The 17,954-nt window shown below is 47.5% G+C and overlaps 1 protein-coding gene and 1 long non-coding RNA gene across 23 annotated transcripts in view; one reads left to right on the top strand and one right to left on the bottom strand.

Annotated features, from left to right (window-relative positions):
* The window catches only part of FHIT (fragile histidine triad diadenosine triphosphatase), a 1,286,968-nt gene extending 1,273,185 nt beyond the window's left edge, over nt 1–13,783 (top strand). For 20 of the 22 annotated variants that reach the window (XM_073230809.1, XM_073230789.1, XM_073230799.1 and 17 more), the window contains one exon: nt 13,476–13,783. In XM_073230809.1, the coding sequence (XP_073086910.1) occupies nt 13,476–13,658 (183 nt within the window). In that variant the 3' untranslated portion in view covers nt 13,659–13,783. Of the gene's footprint in view, nt 1–6,049; nt 6,732–13,475 lie in introns of those variants that run through there. The other 2 variants (XM_037019323.2, XM_073230792.1) reach the window with 2 other exon arrangements.
* Nucleotides 1–17,954, bottom strand: part of LOC140848310 (uncharacterized) — a 290,563-nt gene that overhangs the window by 50,773 nt on the left and 221,836 nt on the right. The window lies entirely within an intron of this gene.

Here is a 17,954-nt window from a genome sequence, read left to right as displayed (position 1 = left end):
AAGTAAACTCAAAATGGATGAAAGACTTGAATGTAAGTCATGAAACCATAAAACTCATAGAAGAAAAACACAGGCAAAAATCTCTTGAATATAAACATGAGCAACTTTTCCTGAGCGCATTGAAACTGTCACTATTTGCAGACAATATGATATATGCAGAAAATACAAAATAATCCACTGAGAAACAAATTGAAATTAACAAACTTAACAAGCCCTCTGAATAAAAGTTTTTAAATTTCTCTCTATCAGCCAGTGTGTTAGGTTGAGCCACCATAACAAAATGCCATAAACTGGCTGCCTTAAGCAACAGAAATTTATGCTTCGCAGTTATGGAGGCTGTGAGTCTGAGATAGGTGCCAGCAGGTCAGGTTCTGGTGAGAGCCCTCCTCCGACTTGTAGGTGGCCACCTGCTCACTGTGTCCTCGCGTGAAGGAAGCAAGCTTCCGTCTCCTGCTCTCCTTGTAAGATACCAATCCCATCATGGCAGCAGCTACCCGCAGGACCTCGCCTAACCGAACTCCTCCCAAAGGCCCCATCTCCTATTGCTGTCATATTGGGAGTCAGGGCTTCAACATATACATTTTGGAAGGACATAAACATTCAGGCCGTGACAGCCACACAGTTAAAAAAATGAAAGTATTTAAAATTAGCTTATAAAGGCTTCCCCCACCATCTGAAAGCATAGCGTTCCTATGAAACCTCTCATGAGCCATATGGTGCGAAGTGAAAAAGCAACCACCGTTAATTGGTGTGGAAAAGTTTTGAGCAGTCCCTGACCCAAGACATAATCTCTCAGGCTTTTCTGATACCTTCTGACATGTCTTGATAGCAGATTCACAAAATAACCGCAGCTAAAACCCAGATGCTGCTCACAGATAGAATTCACAGCTAGGGCTGCTCCATGCTGGGATGCTGAGCATCATGTCCCAGGAAGAGGCTTGGTGGGACCCCTCTAGTTTCCTGGGGTGTGCACTGCCTCTGATGGCTCATTCCAAACAAATGCTGCATGCTGTTTTTGCTTTTTGCCTTTTTTCATAAAAAACAAAAGTCCTCTTCTGATTAATTTCGGTTAGTGACAGCAAGTACTAATGTAGGTCTCCGTAGAAGCATTACAGTCGGTAGGTGTAATGCAAACTTTCAAAAAGCTGGGGATACCTGTGTGAGCATCAGAAATCAAATGCCTAGGAGTAATTAAAGATACGTAACATCCAGACAGAAAACTATAAGCAGTTCTTAAGAGGCATTAAAGAAGAATTAAATAAATGGAGACATGAATGACTCAATTGCATAAAGACTCAATTCTTCTCAAATTGACCTATAAATCAGTGTAACTCACATCCAAATTCCCATAGACATTTTTGTTCCATTTTGTAGTGAAAATTGACAGGTTGATTCTCATGCTTATGGAAATGTAGCCAGGGACTATTAAAAGAACAAGTTAGAAGCATAGGACAGTTTATTCTACAGGGTGTCGACTAATTATAAGGCTATCCAAGTTAAAAAACATGCTATTATACAAGGATAGATAGACTGCTGGAACAGAAGAGAAAGCCAGAAACAGATCTAGGCATATATGAACACCCGATTTGTAATAAAAATGACATCACAGACCTGTGGGGAAAGAAAGACCCGTGCAACAAATGGTTCTGGGAATACTGACTATCCTGGTAGAGAACTAATGAAACTCTACCCTACCTCACACCATATGCAAGTCAATTCCAAGTAGATTATAATTAAAAATGTAATTCAAAACAATAAAGCATTTAGAAAGATAATGGAGGAAAATATCTTCATGATCTCGCTATGGGGAAAGACTTCTACATAGAACACAAAAAAACATTACCATAAAGAAAGATTAATAAATTGGATTACATTCAAATTAAGCAATCCTGTTTAGCAAAAAACGCCAGTAAGAGAATAAAAAGGCAAGACATAGAGTAGGAGAAGGTATTTGCCACATACATTGCCAACAAAGGACCAATATCCAGAAGGTAATTTTGTTAAAAGAAAAAAAAAAACTTACGAATCATTAAGAAAAGATCAACAGCCCCATAGAAAATACAAAAGGATTTGAACAGGCACTTCATAAAAAATAGGTATTGAAATGGCCAATAATCTTTAGTCATCAGGGAAATGTAAACTTAAAACACAATGAAATACCGTTATATACCCACCACAATAATCAAAACTTTAGAAGACTGACAATATCAAGTGTTTGCAAGAAGGTGGAACAGCAGAAACACAAAGAAAACATACTGTGTGATTGTATTCACGCAAAGCTCTAAAACAGGCAAAACTAAGAGTGTTTAGAGATGCATTCATTCAGAGGGTCAAATTATAAGAGGAAGCAACCCCCATAAACCCAGCCCTGTGGTTACCTCTGCAGGGAAGTGAGAAGAGGGTGTGATTGGAAGGGGAGAGGGGGGTGGCCGGGGGTGGCAATGTTCCACCCTTGTCATCGCGGTGGCAAGATCCTTGTTTGCTTTATTTAATTCTATAAGTTATATATATTTCTTAAGCACTTTTCTGTATGTGTTATATTTCACCATAAAAAGAACTAAAAATAAATCAGATAACAGAAAGTTTTCTTTTAAGAACAAAAAAGGAAGGATGAGATTGACTTTAATGTATGGTCTGTTTGCTGGCTGGATATTCAACATTTCCATAATAGGATTAAACTGGAAGAGAATAATCACAGCACATCATCTTTGCAGATACCTGCTACTACCTTGGAGAGTTGATTCTCCTCCTTGTGGCCATCCTCCTAAGAGGCCGCACTGGTCAACGAGATCCTGATTTCAGGAACACAGTCACAGACACCACCACAGAGACAATTTATTATTAATGTTCCTGAGTGATACCACTTACGGACAGCTTGCTGCGGACAAACGATACCAAACACCTTACAGGTTTTATTTCAATTAAACCCCACAACCACCCTCTAGTATTGCCCCAATTTTCAGATATGCAAACTGAGGCTGAAGGCGCTATGGGACTTGCCCAAACATTCTCAGGGTAAATAGGGAGAGTCACGGTTCAAGTCCAAGCAGTCTGACTCCAAAGCCTGCACCCACCTTTACACTAAGACTGCTGGGTCTCTGTTTAGAAAACTCCTTCCTTGTTTAAACTCTACCTAATTGAAGACAAGAGTTGTACAATGAAGTTGGGGCGTGAGACAGAGCTTATTCCTCCTTCTTTACTAACTGCAGGATAAGAGCCCGGCATATGCGCCAGTTTCTGTGCTGGGGCTTCACACAGGCCACCTCGTCCACGTCATAACCCTGCTAAATGGACAGCACAGCCCCCTGCTTCCCTCCACGGCAACAGTTAAAGATTGAATATTTTCCTGAAAATTAAAACGACATTCAATGAACAGGAGTGAATCCCAGCTAATCGTAATTAGACCATAATGTGTTGCTGTTGCATTTCTGGGATCAGTGAGGACTCCCAAAGGCTCCATTCAAGACCTGTCAGTTAGGGTTTCCTGTAGCGACAGGAGGTTTTCACCAAGAGTCTGCAATTAGTTCTTGAATTTCAGAACATTTAGAAGATCGTAGAGAGATTTAAGCAGAAAATAGGATGGGGCGTAGCAGACAGGAACTGCCAATCTCATCAAAAGGCCACAGGGAGGCATGTGACCCCAGCTCGGCCAATGAGAGTTCTTTCCTACCATCTGGTATGTGGGCACAGAGAAGGCCTGGAAGGGGTGCCTTGGACTGGAGGTTGCTGGCGGGCATTCGGCTCATCATTTGGAGAAGGCAGATGCAGGAGAAGCCCCCAGCACGAAGGGAGAAAAAAAAGGTAAAGAGAGGGAGTGGGTTCCTGCATCCACTCATCCTTCACAGTTAAAAGGTCGGTAAGGCCTAGGTGTAATTAAAGATGTATCTGGTGGCGCATCTGAAATGGGTTTCCTTATTTGCTGTCAGGAGTCCTGGCTACAACCAGGCAGACTGCCTCCTGCGGGACCCTTTTGACCTTGAGGTGGTAGAACTCCATCACCAGCTATTGGTTGTGATCCCACTTTGAGCCAGACACTGTCTGAGACACAGCAGGTGAAGTGTGGCCCTGCACCAGCGGAGCTGATGGCCGATCTGAAGCAGTGAGACTGATTCGGGAACCAGCAAGCTGCCGCTGGGTTCTGTACACGTCGCCAGTACAACGGCAGCCTCACCTGTAACCAAACTGATTTCACTACTTTACCCTACCATAAATTAGTTGACTTTGAGTCGATTATGTCTACCCCACCATGCCCACATACAATTACATGCCGTCCAAGAGCCCCTCACAGTCTAGGATGAGCCAATCAATTTTAATGCGTATTTAAAAGATTTTTCAAAGTGGGCGAGTCAGTGCGTAAGATGATAGATCACATAATAATTAAAGCATTAAAAGAACCCAATCGAGGATTCTCTTTCCACCAGCCAATATCTTTAGGTCAAGAAGGTCTATAAAAACCTGCAGATCATTTCCATTCCTTTAAGACAGGCAAAAATGGCTTTGAATATAATTAGATGTTCTCAGCAATTTTCCTCTGCTAACGCTCCCCATCTTGTTCCAATGAGGCCCACAGAAAGTTTAGAACTATTGGCATTCTTTGCTGCAGACAGACGGTGGGCTATTGCTTTGAAGAACCGAAAGCCCATGATATTGCTTGAATCACTTTTTAATTAGAAATAATAAGCCAGGGCCGTAGCTCAGGAAAGGGAAGCTTCCTAGCAGGCAGAAGGCCAGTCTTGGCCCTGCGGAGCCCCAACCACTCTTAGAACTCTGCCCCTCCCTGGTCCAATCTGCCCCGTGACTCTTGCAAGGTCTGGAGTTATCCATTTGGAACAAGGAATATGCCTGATGTAGTAAATCAGCATTTATCTTTGACACACTATCAAAGTTTTGCATCACCACTCTTTTCTCCGGGGTCTGTTATCTGTTGGCAACGTTTTTTCTTTTAAGGTGGAAGATCATGTGTGTGGTTAATTTCTTTAATCCTTTATGAAATGAGACTCGATGGAAATGAAACGTAGTGTAAAAGTTTAAAAGTTTTTTTTTTTCAGTAAAACCTACAAACTTCCCTTGTTTAGATAAGCTCTAATGATACTGTAGTTAAAAATATAATTTCTTTATATAGAGTATCATACATCAGCTGTTGACTAGGGCTCTTAAAATACACATCTATACCCTCAAACTCATCCGAGGTCATACAAAAGCATGAACACATTAAAATAGTACGTGTGTCATGATCCTTTTGAATGGGAAGCAGATCGTGCCCTCCTCCAAACTTGGGAAAGCCAGCCAGGGCCCAGTCACCTGAGGTCCTGGAGGCCACAGTAAAGGGCGTAGGATAAAATCCAGTCTCATCTCCGGTGACTCCCGCACACTTGCTCCCCCAGCCGTCCTGGTTCCTGCTGTCACTGACCACAGCACACATGCCTCCGCCACGTCGGGGCCCTGGCACCTCTTGTCCCCCTCTGCCTAAAATTCTTTCTTCTTCCCTCCATTGAAGATTTGACCTACATGTCACCTCCTCAGAAAGGCCTGTCCCAGGTGTCAAATCTGAAGTAGTGCCTGTGTTTCCTTCTAGCCCTTAAACCAGCCTTATTTTTCTTTATAGTGCCCGCCATCCCCTGTTACCGCATTATAGATTTATTTGTTTGTCTATTTCCCCCACTAGCAGGTAAGTATCCAAGGACAGGGCCATCACCTCCAGCATTTGGAACAGCTCCTGGCGTATCGTGTGTACTCATAAACACTTGCTGAGTGAATCAATGAGGGACAATAACTTACATTTCTTTAGAGTCTAGACCTTTCTCTGGGCTACGTATTATGCTCAGTGCCTGACATGTGCGTCTTTAGTCCTCATAACAACTCTGTGTGGTAGATACTATTATTTTCCCCACCCTCAGCAGTAGCTGATGGAAGAGAAACACAGATAGGCAAAGTAACTTGAACAACATTGCACAGCAAGTAAGTCCCAAGCCTACCTTGAACCCAGAGCCCATGGTCTCAAATACTAAACTGTCCAGACACTCATAAAATCCCCTCTCCTCCCCTGCAGGCCAGCTGCCCTCCGTGCTCAGTGCAGAGCCCAGCTCCCAGGATGGTGTCCCAGAGCGGTGCTACCCAGTGGGGCCCGGATGGGGGCCACACGTCTCATCGTAAATTTCCTAGCAGCCACATTAAAGACAGAGTAATTTAATGTGAATAATTTGTTATATTTAAACCCATATATCCAAATGTTATTATTTCAGTGTTTTCATATCTTCATAATATAAAAAATTATAAAGATATTATATGAATATAGAGAATGATTGAGCTATTTTACCTTCCTTTTTTAGAGCCAGTCTTGGAAACCCAGTAGATATTTTACACCTCCAGCACATCTCAGTTTAACTGGGCACTTTTCCTAGGGCCCCTCAGCCACATGCCGCTAGGGGCCACCACTCTGGACACTGCAGCTGTGAGGACGCTGGTCTCCAGAACTAAGCTGGCCGGGCTCCAACCCCGTACTGACTTTGTGACCGCTGCCCGGCTGGAAACCGGGCTTATGAGGTCTACCTTACAGGGCTGAAGTGAGACGGAGCAAGGTTCCCACACATCGGACTGGGCGTCCTTATCTCAGGAGCCGGCTGCTAGATGCTCTGTGCAGACGGCTTTCCCTTCCCACCCAGGAAAAAGCACCCACTGGGCTCAGCCTCAGGGCCTCTCTGCACACTCCACTTAGCCTTTTGTTTCCACTGTCTGCCATGACTGGGGGTGGGGGCGGGGATTGGGGGGGCAGGACCCTGACATGGGCCCTTGTCCCTGGACCACATAGCTGGGCTTTTGATATTGGGGGAGCCTTCCAGCCCTTTAGCAGGGCACATTTAAATGGCTTTGCAGATCTTCAGGGGTCCTACCAGGAAAAAATAACCCTCAAGTCCCAAATGTGATCAATCAGCTCTCTCTCCTTTCAGTGGGATAGTCAGTTTCCATGGCCCTACTGAGAAATAATAGAGACTCTGAGCATCTTTGGGCCAACAGGGAGGTTAAGGGGCATATAATTCAGCCTATTCTTTTACAACAGATGAAACTGTGGTCCAGAGAATGGCTATAACTTGCCCAGTCACACAAGGGAGAAAACAGGCTTAAAACTGGGCCGCTCATAGTATGTGAACACGTGTAGCGATAGATCTGTAGAGATTTCCCTCTGCAGACCGCTGACGCCTCTGTACAGGGCATGTTCATCTTTACCTTTGCACAACCTGCGTCTCCTTCTAAGCACTAGAACCTCAGGGAAAGCCTTCACCTGTGTTTTCTTGCCAGTTTTCACCCTTCGATCTTTTGCTCTCAGGCAGAACTTGAAAGTAATTCGGATTAGCCAAGTTGTGAGCAACTGAAGTAAACTGCAATGTATTTAACCACCAATTTCATACTCAAAATGCAGCACTAAAGATTTCGTCTTTTTGTTTTTGAGGAAAGGCCCTGCTCCGGGCAATAGACATTTATCTGTTAGCCTAAGGATTTTGGGGGGCTTGTAATCTAAGCACACATGCAAGGCAAAAAGAACACCCGTCTATCAACGGCAGTGCCTTTTAAATGACGGAGAGGAAAATGTATAATGACCCCATTAGGCTGTATTTTAAATGTGCTGAGCCTCAACAAATTCTCAATGTGACGATCCTGGGGTATTTGTCTATAATCCCTCAGCAAATACGCCTTTTATTCAACTACACGGTTGTACACACTCCAGACACAAGTGCCACTAATTAAATAACACACTCAGCAAACTCTCCGAGTCTTTCATTATCAGAGGTAGCCTGCTCCACGCTTGACTCTAAAATTCCACTCCAACAGCAGCACCAGCAGGGCAGAGACATCAGCTGGAGGAAGGTCACCCTCAACGGCAGGATAGGAAGCAGCTGTCAGACCCGGTAAATGACAAAGGGTGTCTGCCTTTCAGCTTGTCCCCTGTCCCTTCGGAGAGCCTGCAGGGAGGGGAGGTATTTCACATTGGAGGGACTTTTCTTCCTCAAAATTAGTTTCTTTCATGAAAGGCACAAGTAAATAAAAAGTAATCCTTTTTCATTTCTACTGAGTCTCGGGGAAAAGTAATATCAGCTAAAGATTTAGAGACAAATAAAGCCTGTTCTTCGTAAGCTCCATCAGAACAAGAAAGCCTTTTAGGGCGAGGCTTTGCTGGCAGTAGATACAAGGAAGTGGGTGTAAATGGACCAGCATGGCAGCCGGCAGCTGCTGGTTGCAGGTGGGCAGCGGGAAATGCCCAAGCAGCAGCCTCGGTCCCCAAGGGGCCTGGCTCTGCTCTGGCCCCTCACCCCCACTCCAGAGCCTCCGTGCCCATGTGGTGTCCCCTGCCGGGACACGGTGGGACAGAGGTGGTGAGCAGCCCCGTGGGGCCGTGGTGATTCACTCAGGGCCGCACACACGGCCGTGACCCTTCCTGTGTGTTTGCTGTCCTTAGTGTCTGAGGTGTCCCTCCAAAGAGAAATGTGACAGTGCCACATCGGGGGCCATTTGCCAAAGGCACGCCAGCAGATGAGCCCCATCTCTGCAGCAGAAGAGCGTCCACCTGGCCTGCGGAGCAGGGCTGGCCACCTGCTGCCCGCCGAGCCCTCGGGGCCCAAACACGGCGCACTGAGAAACAGGCCCTGCTCAACAGGCATCTGTCTCATCAACGCTTCCTCACAGAAGGAAGTTGTGTTACTCATCGGCATGCACGACACAGCACAGATAAATGGTTTGGAGCTGGGAAACTCGCTGCAAAGTGGCCCTGCTCTCCTGAGGCCATCCTCACCCTGTGGGGCGTCCGGCCATGGCTCTGGGGTCACCTCATTCTGGCGGCAGACGGTGATGCTTGCATCGCCTCACAGGCACTCGGGTGGGGGGGGCGGCTCTCTAAGCCCCATTGCTGCTCCCCCTCTCTGCCTCACCCACTTACCATTAGAGAGGGCCACCAGCCGCTTTTGGGGGCCACTTTCTGGGACCGATTTGTTTAAAAAAGTCGAAAAGCAAAGATCAGAGGTGCCTGCCCTTAAAAAACTGCTGTCTTGTTTTTGGTGTGAGCAGAATGACTGGCTCTCCAAGGCTGTGGGCCTCTCTCTAACCTGCCAGGAACTGAGACTTACTTTTAAAAACAGAGAGTTGTTGCATAGGAATTTTAGGTTACTTTCTCAACACTGTTTTGTTGGTCAGCATGGTTACTTGGTTTTAAAACCATTCTGTGACAGCCATTTGGGTGCACAAACGGCATTTTATCCATCCTCACGGGCAAGGAACACTACCTGTGAAGGACAGTGCTTGACCTATTCGTGGGGCTCTGGTGAGAGTGCAGGAGACAGACGTCTGAATTGCTTCAGGGCATCTGCAGCACACTTTGGAACTAAATCATAAAGGGCACAGGCTTGGAGCTCTGTGGTTCCCCCCTGGAGGCCTGGCCACACTCCAGCCCAGTTACACCAGAGTCTCTGGGGGTGGGATGGAAGCATGGCACTTTTTAGATCTCACTGGGGGATTCCAATTAGCAGCCAAGTGCAGAAATGCTACCTTAAAGAAACAGAAGGAAGGTGTGTTGAGTGTTTATGGTCAATAGAATGAAATTTTAATTGTCCCTCACGGTGGTCTCACAGTCAGGGGAAGCTGTGAAAGTGGTAGAGGCCCAAAGGTCAGCCAGGACAACTCATGCCATGGTGTGAGGATGCCGTACAGCCGTCCTGGCCTGCGTCAGCCAGACTGCTGCAGCCCCTCGCTCACGGCCAAGGAGAGACACAGCCTGGAATGTTCCAAAAAGGCGAAGCCAGTCAGGAGCCTGGTTCCCACGTTACTGACAGAGTCCTTCAGGAGAATGAGTGGCAGTCCTAAACCTTGCCTTCTCTCACGCACAGCCCCGAAATGTGTATCGTCTGCTCTTAAGACTAACCAAATGCATCTCTGATGCACTGCTTTCACATGTTGATTGATGTATCCCCTGGAGTAAAAAGGTCTATAAACTGTTCTTAGACAAAAAGCCGGCAGAACAGTCGAATCAGACTCTTTCTCTACCTAATTGTCTGGCCATGGTTCTCAGTAAGACTGAATAAACTCTATCTTTCTTAATAGCCCTGCTGATTTCAGTGGACATCCCAGTGCTTCTTTTACACTCTTATCAAGGTAGCCTGATTACAGCCAGCTCCCTTCCAGGTTCACCTACGGAGAAGGAGACGTGGCCCGTATTCTTAGCTTCAGCTCTGCTGGGCCTCTGGGAGTGGGAGAGGAATGGAGTGTGAGGTCAGAACCTCCTTCGCCAGCACACTTAGTAAAAAGATGTTTCCTGGAATTCATGCAGAAGGTGGTTGCATCTGCTGAAAACAGGGGCCTCTGTCCCATTTTTTGTGCAGAAAGACTTTACGGAGCCTGATGGCACCTGCATATTCCAAGGTTCAGGTCATACACCAAGTGGGGTCCCTTTGGTTGCTGGGCTTTCACTGGATCACAATATCCTCACAACAAAATGCAAATAGACTTCCAAGACTTTCCTGAAGGTTTCGGAGAGAGAGAGAAGACTACAGCCCAAAACACCCAGCAAACCTTACTCAACGGATTCAAACTTTGCCCAACCGGCACTTCTATTTTCCTTCCAAGTGCAGATCTCCCCTCTCCATGAACCTCTGTCCAGGGCAACAGTGCTGCCCTTCTGCCCTGAGCCCCACTCTGCAAAACAATCCCCTGATACAAGCTTCAAATACTAGATGCTGTTTCTCAAGTATGGCCTTGCCGGGGAAGAGGGTAGTCCCAGGTCATCCACCACTGTGTTTATCAGGAGCACAGAAATACTGGAAGAGCATGTGTTCCTGGGATCAGTCCAACTTCAGACATTCTGCGCTCCTGATGTCTGACCTCAGAACTCCAGAAGCCCACACTTTCCAGGCTGCTCACCTGGCACCTGGTCATCTACTACCTTGCCTCATCCTGCAAAATGCTTCCCCAAATGGGTCAGAAACACTTTGAGGATATCACCAGTCCCCCCGTTCACTCTCCTTGGGGCCTTCCTCATTTGTAATTCAGTAAACACATTTGTCGATATACCCACATAACATTGCAAACAGCATTGAAGGAAACTAGACACACGAAAGGCACACAGTACATACAATGCAGCCGGAAGCTGGGAAGACGAGTCCGTTGCCCAGATGCAGCCTCTCCCATACTGAGGCTGAGTCTGAGCCGGGGTAGCTAGGCACTGGCTTCCCCTTGCGGGGACACTCGGAGACCTATTGCCCAGCCGTTCCTGACCAGTGTGCAATATGGAGAGTAGATGATGCTGATGGCAGGAACAGGCTGGCACCAGGGGGCACTTACGACGTGCTGGGCATGCTCTGCATGCTCTGTGTGCTGGGGGTCCCCCACTCGGTCCCCTCCATGGCCCCCCTCCACATGTGTCTCACACGCCTAGCGACACACCGTGAGTCAGCGATGAGGACTGCACGCCCGGATCTCCCAGCCCCACACGTTCACCTGCGCTCTCTGGGGTGAAAAGCAAACCACTCCCCATGAGTTTCCAGGCTCATTGGAGAAAAGAAACTGCTGAAGGCGGAGCCTTAGGAAGCTGGGCAGTCTGGCTGCCAGGGCTGTGTGAGGGGTGGGTTGCAGAAACATTGTGAGCAGACTGACAGGAACCTTGCTCAGGTATGGAGAGCCGCATCCACAGAGACTCAGAAATTACAGGGCTGGTGTCGACAAGGGCAGGCGTGGGAAATAACATGGGGCCACAACATTCAGAAGACCAAAAATAAAACCGAGGGAAACTTCTCCCAAGACATAAATCTGCCCTAGACAAGCAAGGCGGAGGAAAAGAAAGGGCACATCCATTTTCAAGCCTGCACAGGTGCCTCTGACTCAAAGTCAATAATTGTTCAAGGACAGGGCAATGATGAATGCTGGGGAGACGACTTGTGTGTCCGGATAAGATGGGTGGTGCTGGGCACAACAGGGATGAGCCAGAGTCACACAGGGATGAGCCAGGCCCCTTCTCCCCTGGGGCACGTTGACTGGCGCTCACACCCTGCTCTCCAGCCTCACTCACAGTGCGCCTGCGGGCCAGGGGAGTGGAGCTGAGCTCGGATGTGAAGGCTGAAGCAGACGTGATTCAGCCTCTGTGTCCTGGATCCCAGAAGGGACCAGATGTAGTTCGAAGGGGATGCTCTGCCTGCCCTTTGCCATCTGACATTGTCATTAGAAAACCGCAGTGATAGAGTCACTAAAAATGCTCTCCATGTACCAGAGGCTGAAGTGTGTACCTGCCCGAGCGTCCTCAGCCGGGCGGGGCTGAATGGCCCATACTGGGCATGGCCTTGGACTGCACGCTGGAACCAGCAGGAAGCCGGGTCTTTGCACCTCGGCCTCCGAGGTCTGGGTCTGCTGTGACTGATGTACCCAAAGCCACACAGAGCAGAGGATACGTGAGGAGCCAAGAACAGCTCCCCTGAAGTGTCTCAAAAACACCGGAGGGGGGAGCCCATTTGTGCTTCTCAAGGCTGCCCCAGATCCCTCATGCAGCACACTGACTGACGTGGGTGCTACCAGCACGCCCTGGCGCCGTCCTCCGCTCCTCCCCAGACTGAGAAATGTAGCCTGTAAAATACTCATTGTTCTGCCCCTCCTGTTTAACTTTCTCTGGCCTGCAACTGTCTGCCCTTTCCCACGTCCTCCAAGCCAGGAGCCCCAGCTAGTCCAGCTCCTGACCTCTCCTATTTTACTGACAGCAGTAGTTAAGGCCCAGAAGCCAAGGCTCTAACAGGCTTTCTTTCCACTGGTGCGGAGAGAGGGTCAGAACTATGAAATGTAGTTCAATGACCTAGGAAGTTTCTTTCCAAAACAGATTTCCAGATCTCCACCCCCTTTCGTATGTTGTGAGTAGGAAGTACTCCTTTCAGGCCTGGTCCAGTCCTTAGGGTAACTCGGCCTTCAAACAAAGCTCATTCTGTCTGCTGCACACTAGCTCAGTAATTCCCCAGCTCCAGGGGCTGGCCACTCTCCTGCGGAGATCTTATTTAAAAGCACAGATTCTTGGGCCGCCCTCTAGACCTGCTTAGTCAGAAAGTGGGGGCCAGACTTGAAAAATCCACTCTCAAAAAGCTCACTGGGAAATTCTGATAATGTCTATTTCGAGAACCTATTCTGACCTAATTACTAAAGATCTGAATTGGCTTCATTTGCAGGTAATCCTTGTGTCCATAAAATAGATTCCTAAGAAACTATGTAGCTGACCTCTGGGGTATGAGCTGTAGACAGAGCCATGGAAAATGTGGGGGTCCAGGGAGTACCAGCATCAGTAGGATTGGGGCCTACCTATTTCACAAAATCTGCTCGTATCTCTATGGCTCCTTGTAAAATGCGTCTGGAAATCCAACGGATTAGCAGTAGGTAAACTCACATTTTGTTCATCACCATGAAACAAAAAAAATGCTATTGCTTGTAACAAGATGTCTGTTTTTATGTTCTGCCATTTCCAGGCATCCATGGAACTCAGACAAATCCCAAGGCATAAGGAAATGGGCCTCATGTTCCAGGACTCTGTGGCACTGGAAATGAAGCTAAGCAGACTTTATTACATCCCCCAATACTGCAACCTTTTGCAAAGTATTTTATCACCCTCGCGGAAGCCAGCGGAGTTATGTTTCAATCACGATGACTGACAGGCTAACTTTAAAACAACGGCATCAACAGCCCTCCCACACTTCCTTGGCTAGGTACTTACAATAGAACCTTTTTCTAAACTGTCTCTTGGCCCAAATGGAAATAAAATGATAGTTAAAGTATTTATCTTGTGTGTTGGCTAACTTAAAAATTGGTATTTGGGGGCTTCTGAAAGGCACAGCTGACAAAGTCAATCTCAGAACCACCAGGCATCCTGTAAACCAAAGGTTTGCTAAGGCTGTGACATGATTTAGAGAGTTCCCATGTTGGTAGGTAAAATAACGGAACATGAAATGCACAACCTGTCCTTGGTTATCTTCTCCTACCTCTGGGTGCTGACAGGCAGAGCTCAAAGAACTCAGGATGGCAAAATGAGCTCCAGGAAACCAAAACACATGCAATGTGGCGCTCAGACCCCTTGGACAAAGCTTTGTCAGGGGTAGGAATGTCAAGAAGGGGGACGGAGAACCTCCATCTTGCTTTAGGATGCACGCTCCTTGCCCGTAATAGTCAGTTTCTTTAAGGAAGAACAGAAGCAGGCTCTTTCTTTCCTCTGCTATATTACAAAAGGGGGGATTAGAGTTTATAAAGAAAAGTAAAACCCATCAATAGCACTGCTACAAAGAACCCAAAGCAGGATTTTTCTTTTGCACAAAAAGCCTCCTGGGGCATCTTTTTGGCTTACAGGCAACTTCCTGATGCAACACGGTCACCCGGTGAGCTTGCCCCTGCGATGCTGTAACAAATTACTAGGAAATGCATGGCTTAGAACAGCAAAAATGTCTCTGGAGTTCTGGAGGCCAGAAGGTCCAGGCCCAGCAAGGCCCCCTCTGGCGGCTCCAGGGGGATCTCCCCAGCCCTAGAGGCCGCCGGCGATGCTTGGAGCGCCATCCGTCCAACCTCTGTTCATCTTCACATTCCCCCTCCTTCCAGGCTCTCACAGGACACTTGGCATTGGATTCAGGGCCCACTCAGATAACAGAGAATGATGTCCTCAAGATCTTAATATCCTTAATTTAATTGGGTCTGCAAAGGTCCTTTTTCAAAATAAGATAACATTTAAGGGTTCCAGGGATTTGACGTGGACATATCTTTGCAGGGCCACCATTCAACCCACTACTTAGAACATTTGGCCTTTGACCCTTTCTGATCCAGTGTAAGCTGATAGGCTGCATATGATTGAACTGCATTTTGTTTCAAATCATATGTCTTTGCTGAAGGCCTGTTCTTGACAGTGATGGGCGATGCCTCCAGAGACTGGGAAGCGCTCTGGTTCCCAGGCCTCGTCCGGGATGCTTGTTTCTCACCTGAGTCAACAGCACTGTTTGCTGTGTGCTGTGTTCAGAGGGTGAAATGCCCGGGAGAGGAGATGGCGAGGACTGGTTATTTCCCCCAGCCCAAGTGTTGCTGGTTTGTAAGTCAGAGAAGAGCCCTACACATACCAATTTTTCTTACCCCCAGTAAGTCCAGCGCTGATTCCATCTCAGGTTTAATAGCACACAACACCAAAGACCTAGGCCCTGCCTTTGGGGCTAAGGCCACATTTCACTCGTTGACCTTCAGTCAAAGCGGTGAGAAACCACTGCTGGAACAGTTCGGCTGGGCCATGGTGTGAACCGAGCTGGAGCTGTGTTTCCCTTCTGCCTGTGAAATGACAGCCACACTGGAGCCACATCTCTGCCTGTCTCCCCATGGAGGCCTTCGTCCAGTGCCCTCCTGTAACTCGGCCAGGGTGTGCAGGCTGTGCAGGACCCAGGTGCAGAAGGCCAGCCCGAGGCTCTACTTCCATACCAGCCCCGAGAGCCCAGCCTTTGCTGGAAGGCATGATAACCCAACAAGGACTGTTTGCAGTGCCTTTTGAAAGGAACTAACAAAGCCTACCGATACCCAAATGGGAAAAACCAACTATGACTCCATTTGCTGAAGTGGGGCTGGTTTGCACTGAGAAAATTCAAAAAACAATGGAGAGTAATGCCTAAATCAGAGCAATGTCCCCACAATAGCTTTCTTTTCCTTTCTCTCTGATTTCTTCCTGGGCACAAATACCCACTAGGCTGTTTCAGTTCTGCTCAAGAGTGAACAGTTGCTGATTTCACAGAAAAAGATGCATAGCTGTAGGTGTGTGTGGTGGGGTCCACTCCACTGTGGTGCCTGTCGGACCAAACAGCACAGCAATCCTCTCTGCGACAACAGAGAATGACAACATTCCAAAGAAATATGTTTACCTCTGTGAACTCACTTTTTCAAACTCTAGGCCCATTCCTTATCTTTATTGTTCCATCTGCAATCAAAATCCAAATGGCACAAGGGAATGATGTTCTATTTTTGGCAAAGAGCTCAAAAGGACCTTTCCATGACTGTGTTCGGCACAGCTGATGCAGAGTTATGGAATAATACTTCTCCAATCAGTTCTTCCCCAGGGTGAGACGGAGCTCTGGTCTCATGGCACAGACGCCTCTCCCGTCCATGCTTCTCTGTATCCGAGCTTGAAACGAAGGTCTGGGCATCTACGTGCTTCTACCAGCGCTCTGTGCCCAACAGGCTGATGAAAGAAGGGAATGAACTTTTGCTTGTATGGCTATTGTAGATGCATTTGTAAATGTTATTTCATTTAATCCACCCAAGATCCCTATACAATATATATGGAAATTTAGACTCAAAAAGGTTAGGCAGCTTGCTCAAGGTCACAGGGTTCGTAATACTTTGTGATTAGGGATCAACTCAGGTCTTATTCCCAAAGCCTAGGAATGCTCTTTGGAGAAGAATCGGTAACCAAGGACTGTCAGCAAATTTAGTCAATACCCTTGGCCCCTCCTCTCCTCCACTGTCAGCTGAGTTGGCAGGTTGGTCTTTTGTACTGATATTCAAAGGTAAAGGAGAAGGAATAGCTAGGGGAAGGCAGGGACTATCTAAACACTCTCCAGGCAAGAGCATCCCTCCAGTCATGTAAGCAAAAGCAGCTAATGGCATCTCTGTAACTTGCCGACAGAGGGGAAAGGTGTTACTAAGAACACTTACTATGACTGTGTGGCAAATGTGTCAACAGAAAGGTCAACGAGTAGCTGTCCTAGACATGAAACAAGGTAAGGTAATGAGCATGTAATTAAGGATTGAAAATGTGTCAATACCCCTGGAACCACCACCACCCCCAGCCCTCGAGCATGGCCCCGCACTTGCAGTTCATTTCAGTTCTGAGAACATCTTGGCCACCCACTATGCGTGGAACTCCAAGGCTGTGGGCTTGGCAGCCCTGGGGAGGTGGCCCCTGAGGAAGAGCTGGAAAGTAGGGGAACTGCGTGTCGCGGAAGGAAAAGGAACTGGACATGCAGAGCTAGTTTGGGCAAGAATATAGGCCCAGTTCTAGGCTTCTAGACGATTTTTTTCTGAACCCTTTTGTCCTTCCCCTCTTGTCCCTCTTCATCATCATGATAGATATACTTACAGAATATCTCTGTGCCTAGCACGATGCTAGGCATTTTCAAAGCATTGTTTCCCACAAGCCTCACAAAAACCAACCAGTCTTCCTTCTTTCCTTCTTCCCTTCCCTTTTCTTTTATTTGATAAATATTCAACATCTGTTGTGGCCAGATATTATTATGTACCAGGCGCTGGGGCTACAGGGCTGAACAGAAACACCCAGAAGCAATGACTGCCCTCCTTCTGTAACTGGGGAACCTGAAGCTTAGAATTTGTGACTTGCTTAAGGACACACATAATAACAACACTTGTCTTTGTACTAAAAGCCTGGGACTCGTTCCCCTGAGCCGGGCTGTTTCTCCAAAGGCAGGATGCAGGTAGAACCCCTCTGACTAACTCCTGGTCTTCCCTACAGGCCAGGCCCCATAAACATACCTGCTATGTCCAGATCAAAACTAGCTGGGGAAACTCCATGCAGACCAGGAAGGTGCAATCTCTGTCAGGTCAATGAGCAGTTACTGAGTGCCTTTGGTGTGTCCACCCTGGGGGAGACCCCCTGAGCATGCTTCCCTGCGCTCTACTTCACCCCAAAATGCACCCCAGTCCTCCCCCATGTTGACAGTATAGCAGCGGTTTGGACACTTCCTGAGCCTTCTGTCTAGCCAGCCTGGCCTGGGGCAAACATCTCCCTATCCCACACCATTCCTTAGGAAGGGTCTGGAATAACACTCCCAGATTCCAAATGAGCCCCTTGCTGTGGCCCAGGGTCACACTTTAGTGAACAGACTTCCCGCACAGGTCGCTCAGGTCTTACCCCCCTTTCTGTTTGCTTTCCTGCCCCTCCTCTCTTTTTCTCTCTGCCGGAAAGCAAGCCCCCT

The sequence above is a fragment of the Manis javanica genome, chromosome 3 (genome assembly GCF_040802235.1).
Source record: "Manis javanica isolate MJ-LG chromosome 3, MJ_LKY, whole genome shotgun sequence".
Taxonomy (NCBI): domain Eukaryota; kingdom Metazoa; phylum Chordata; class Mammalia; order Pholidota; family Manidae; genus Manis; species Manis javanica.
The sequence above is the reverse complement of the archived record's forward strand: the minus strand, read 5'-3'. Positions and strand labels throughout refer to the sequence as shown.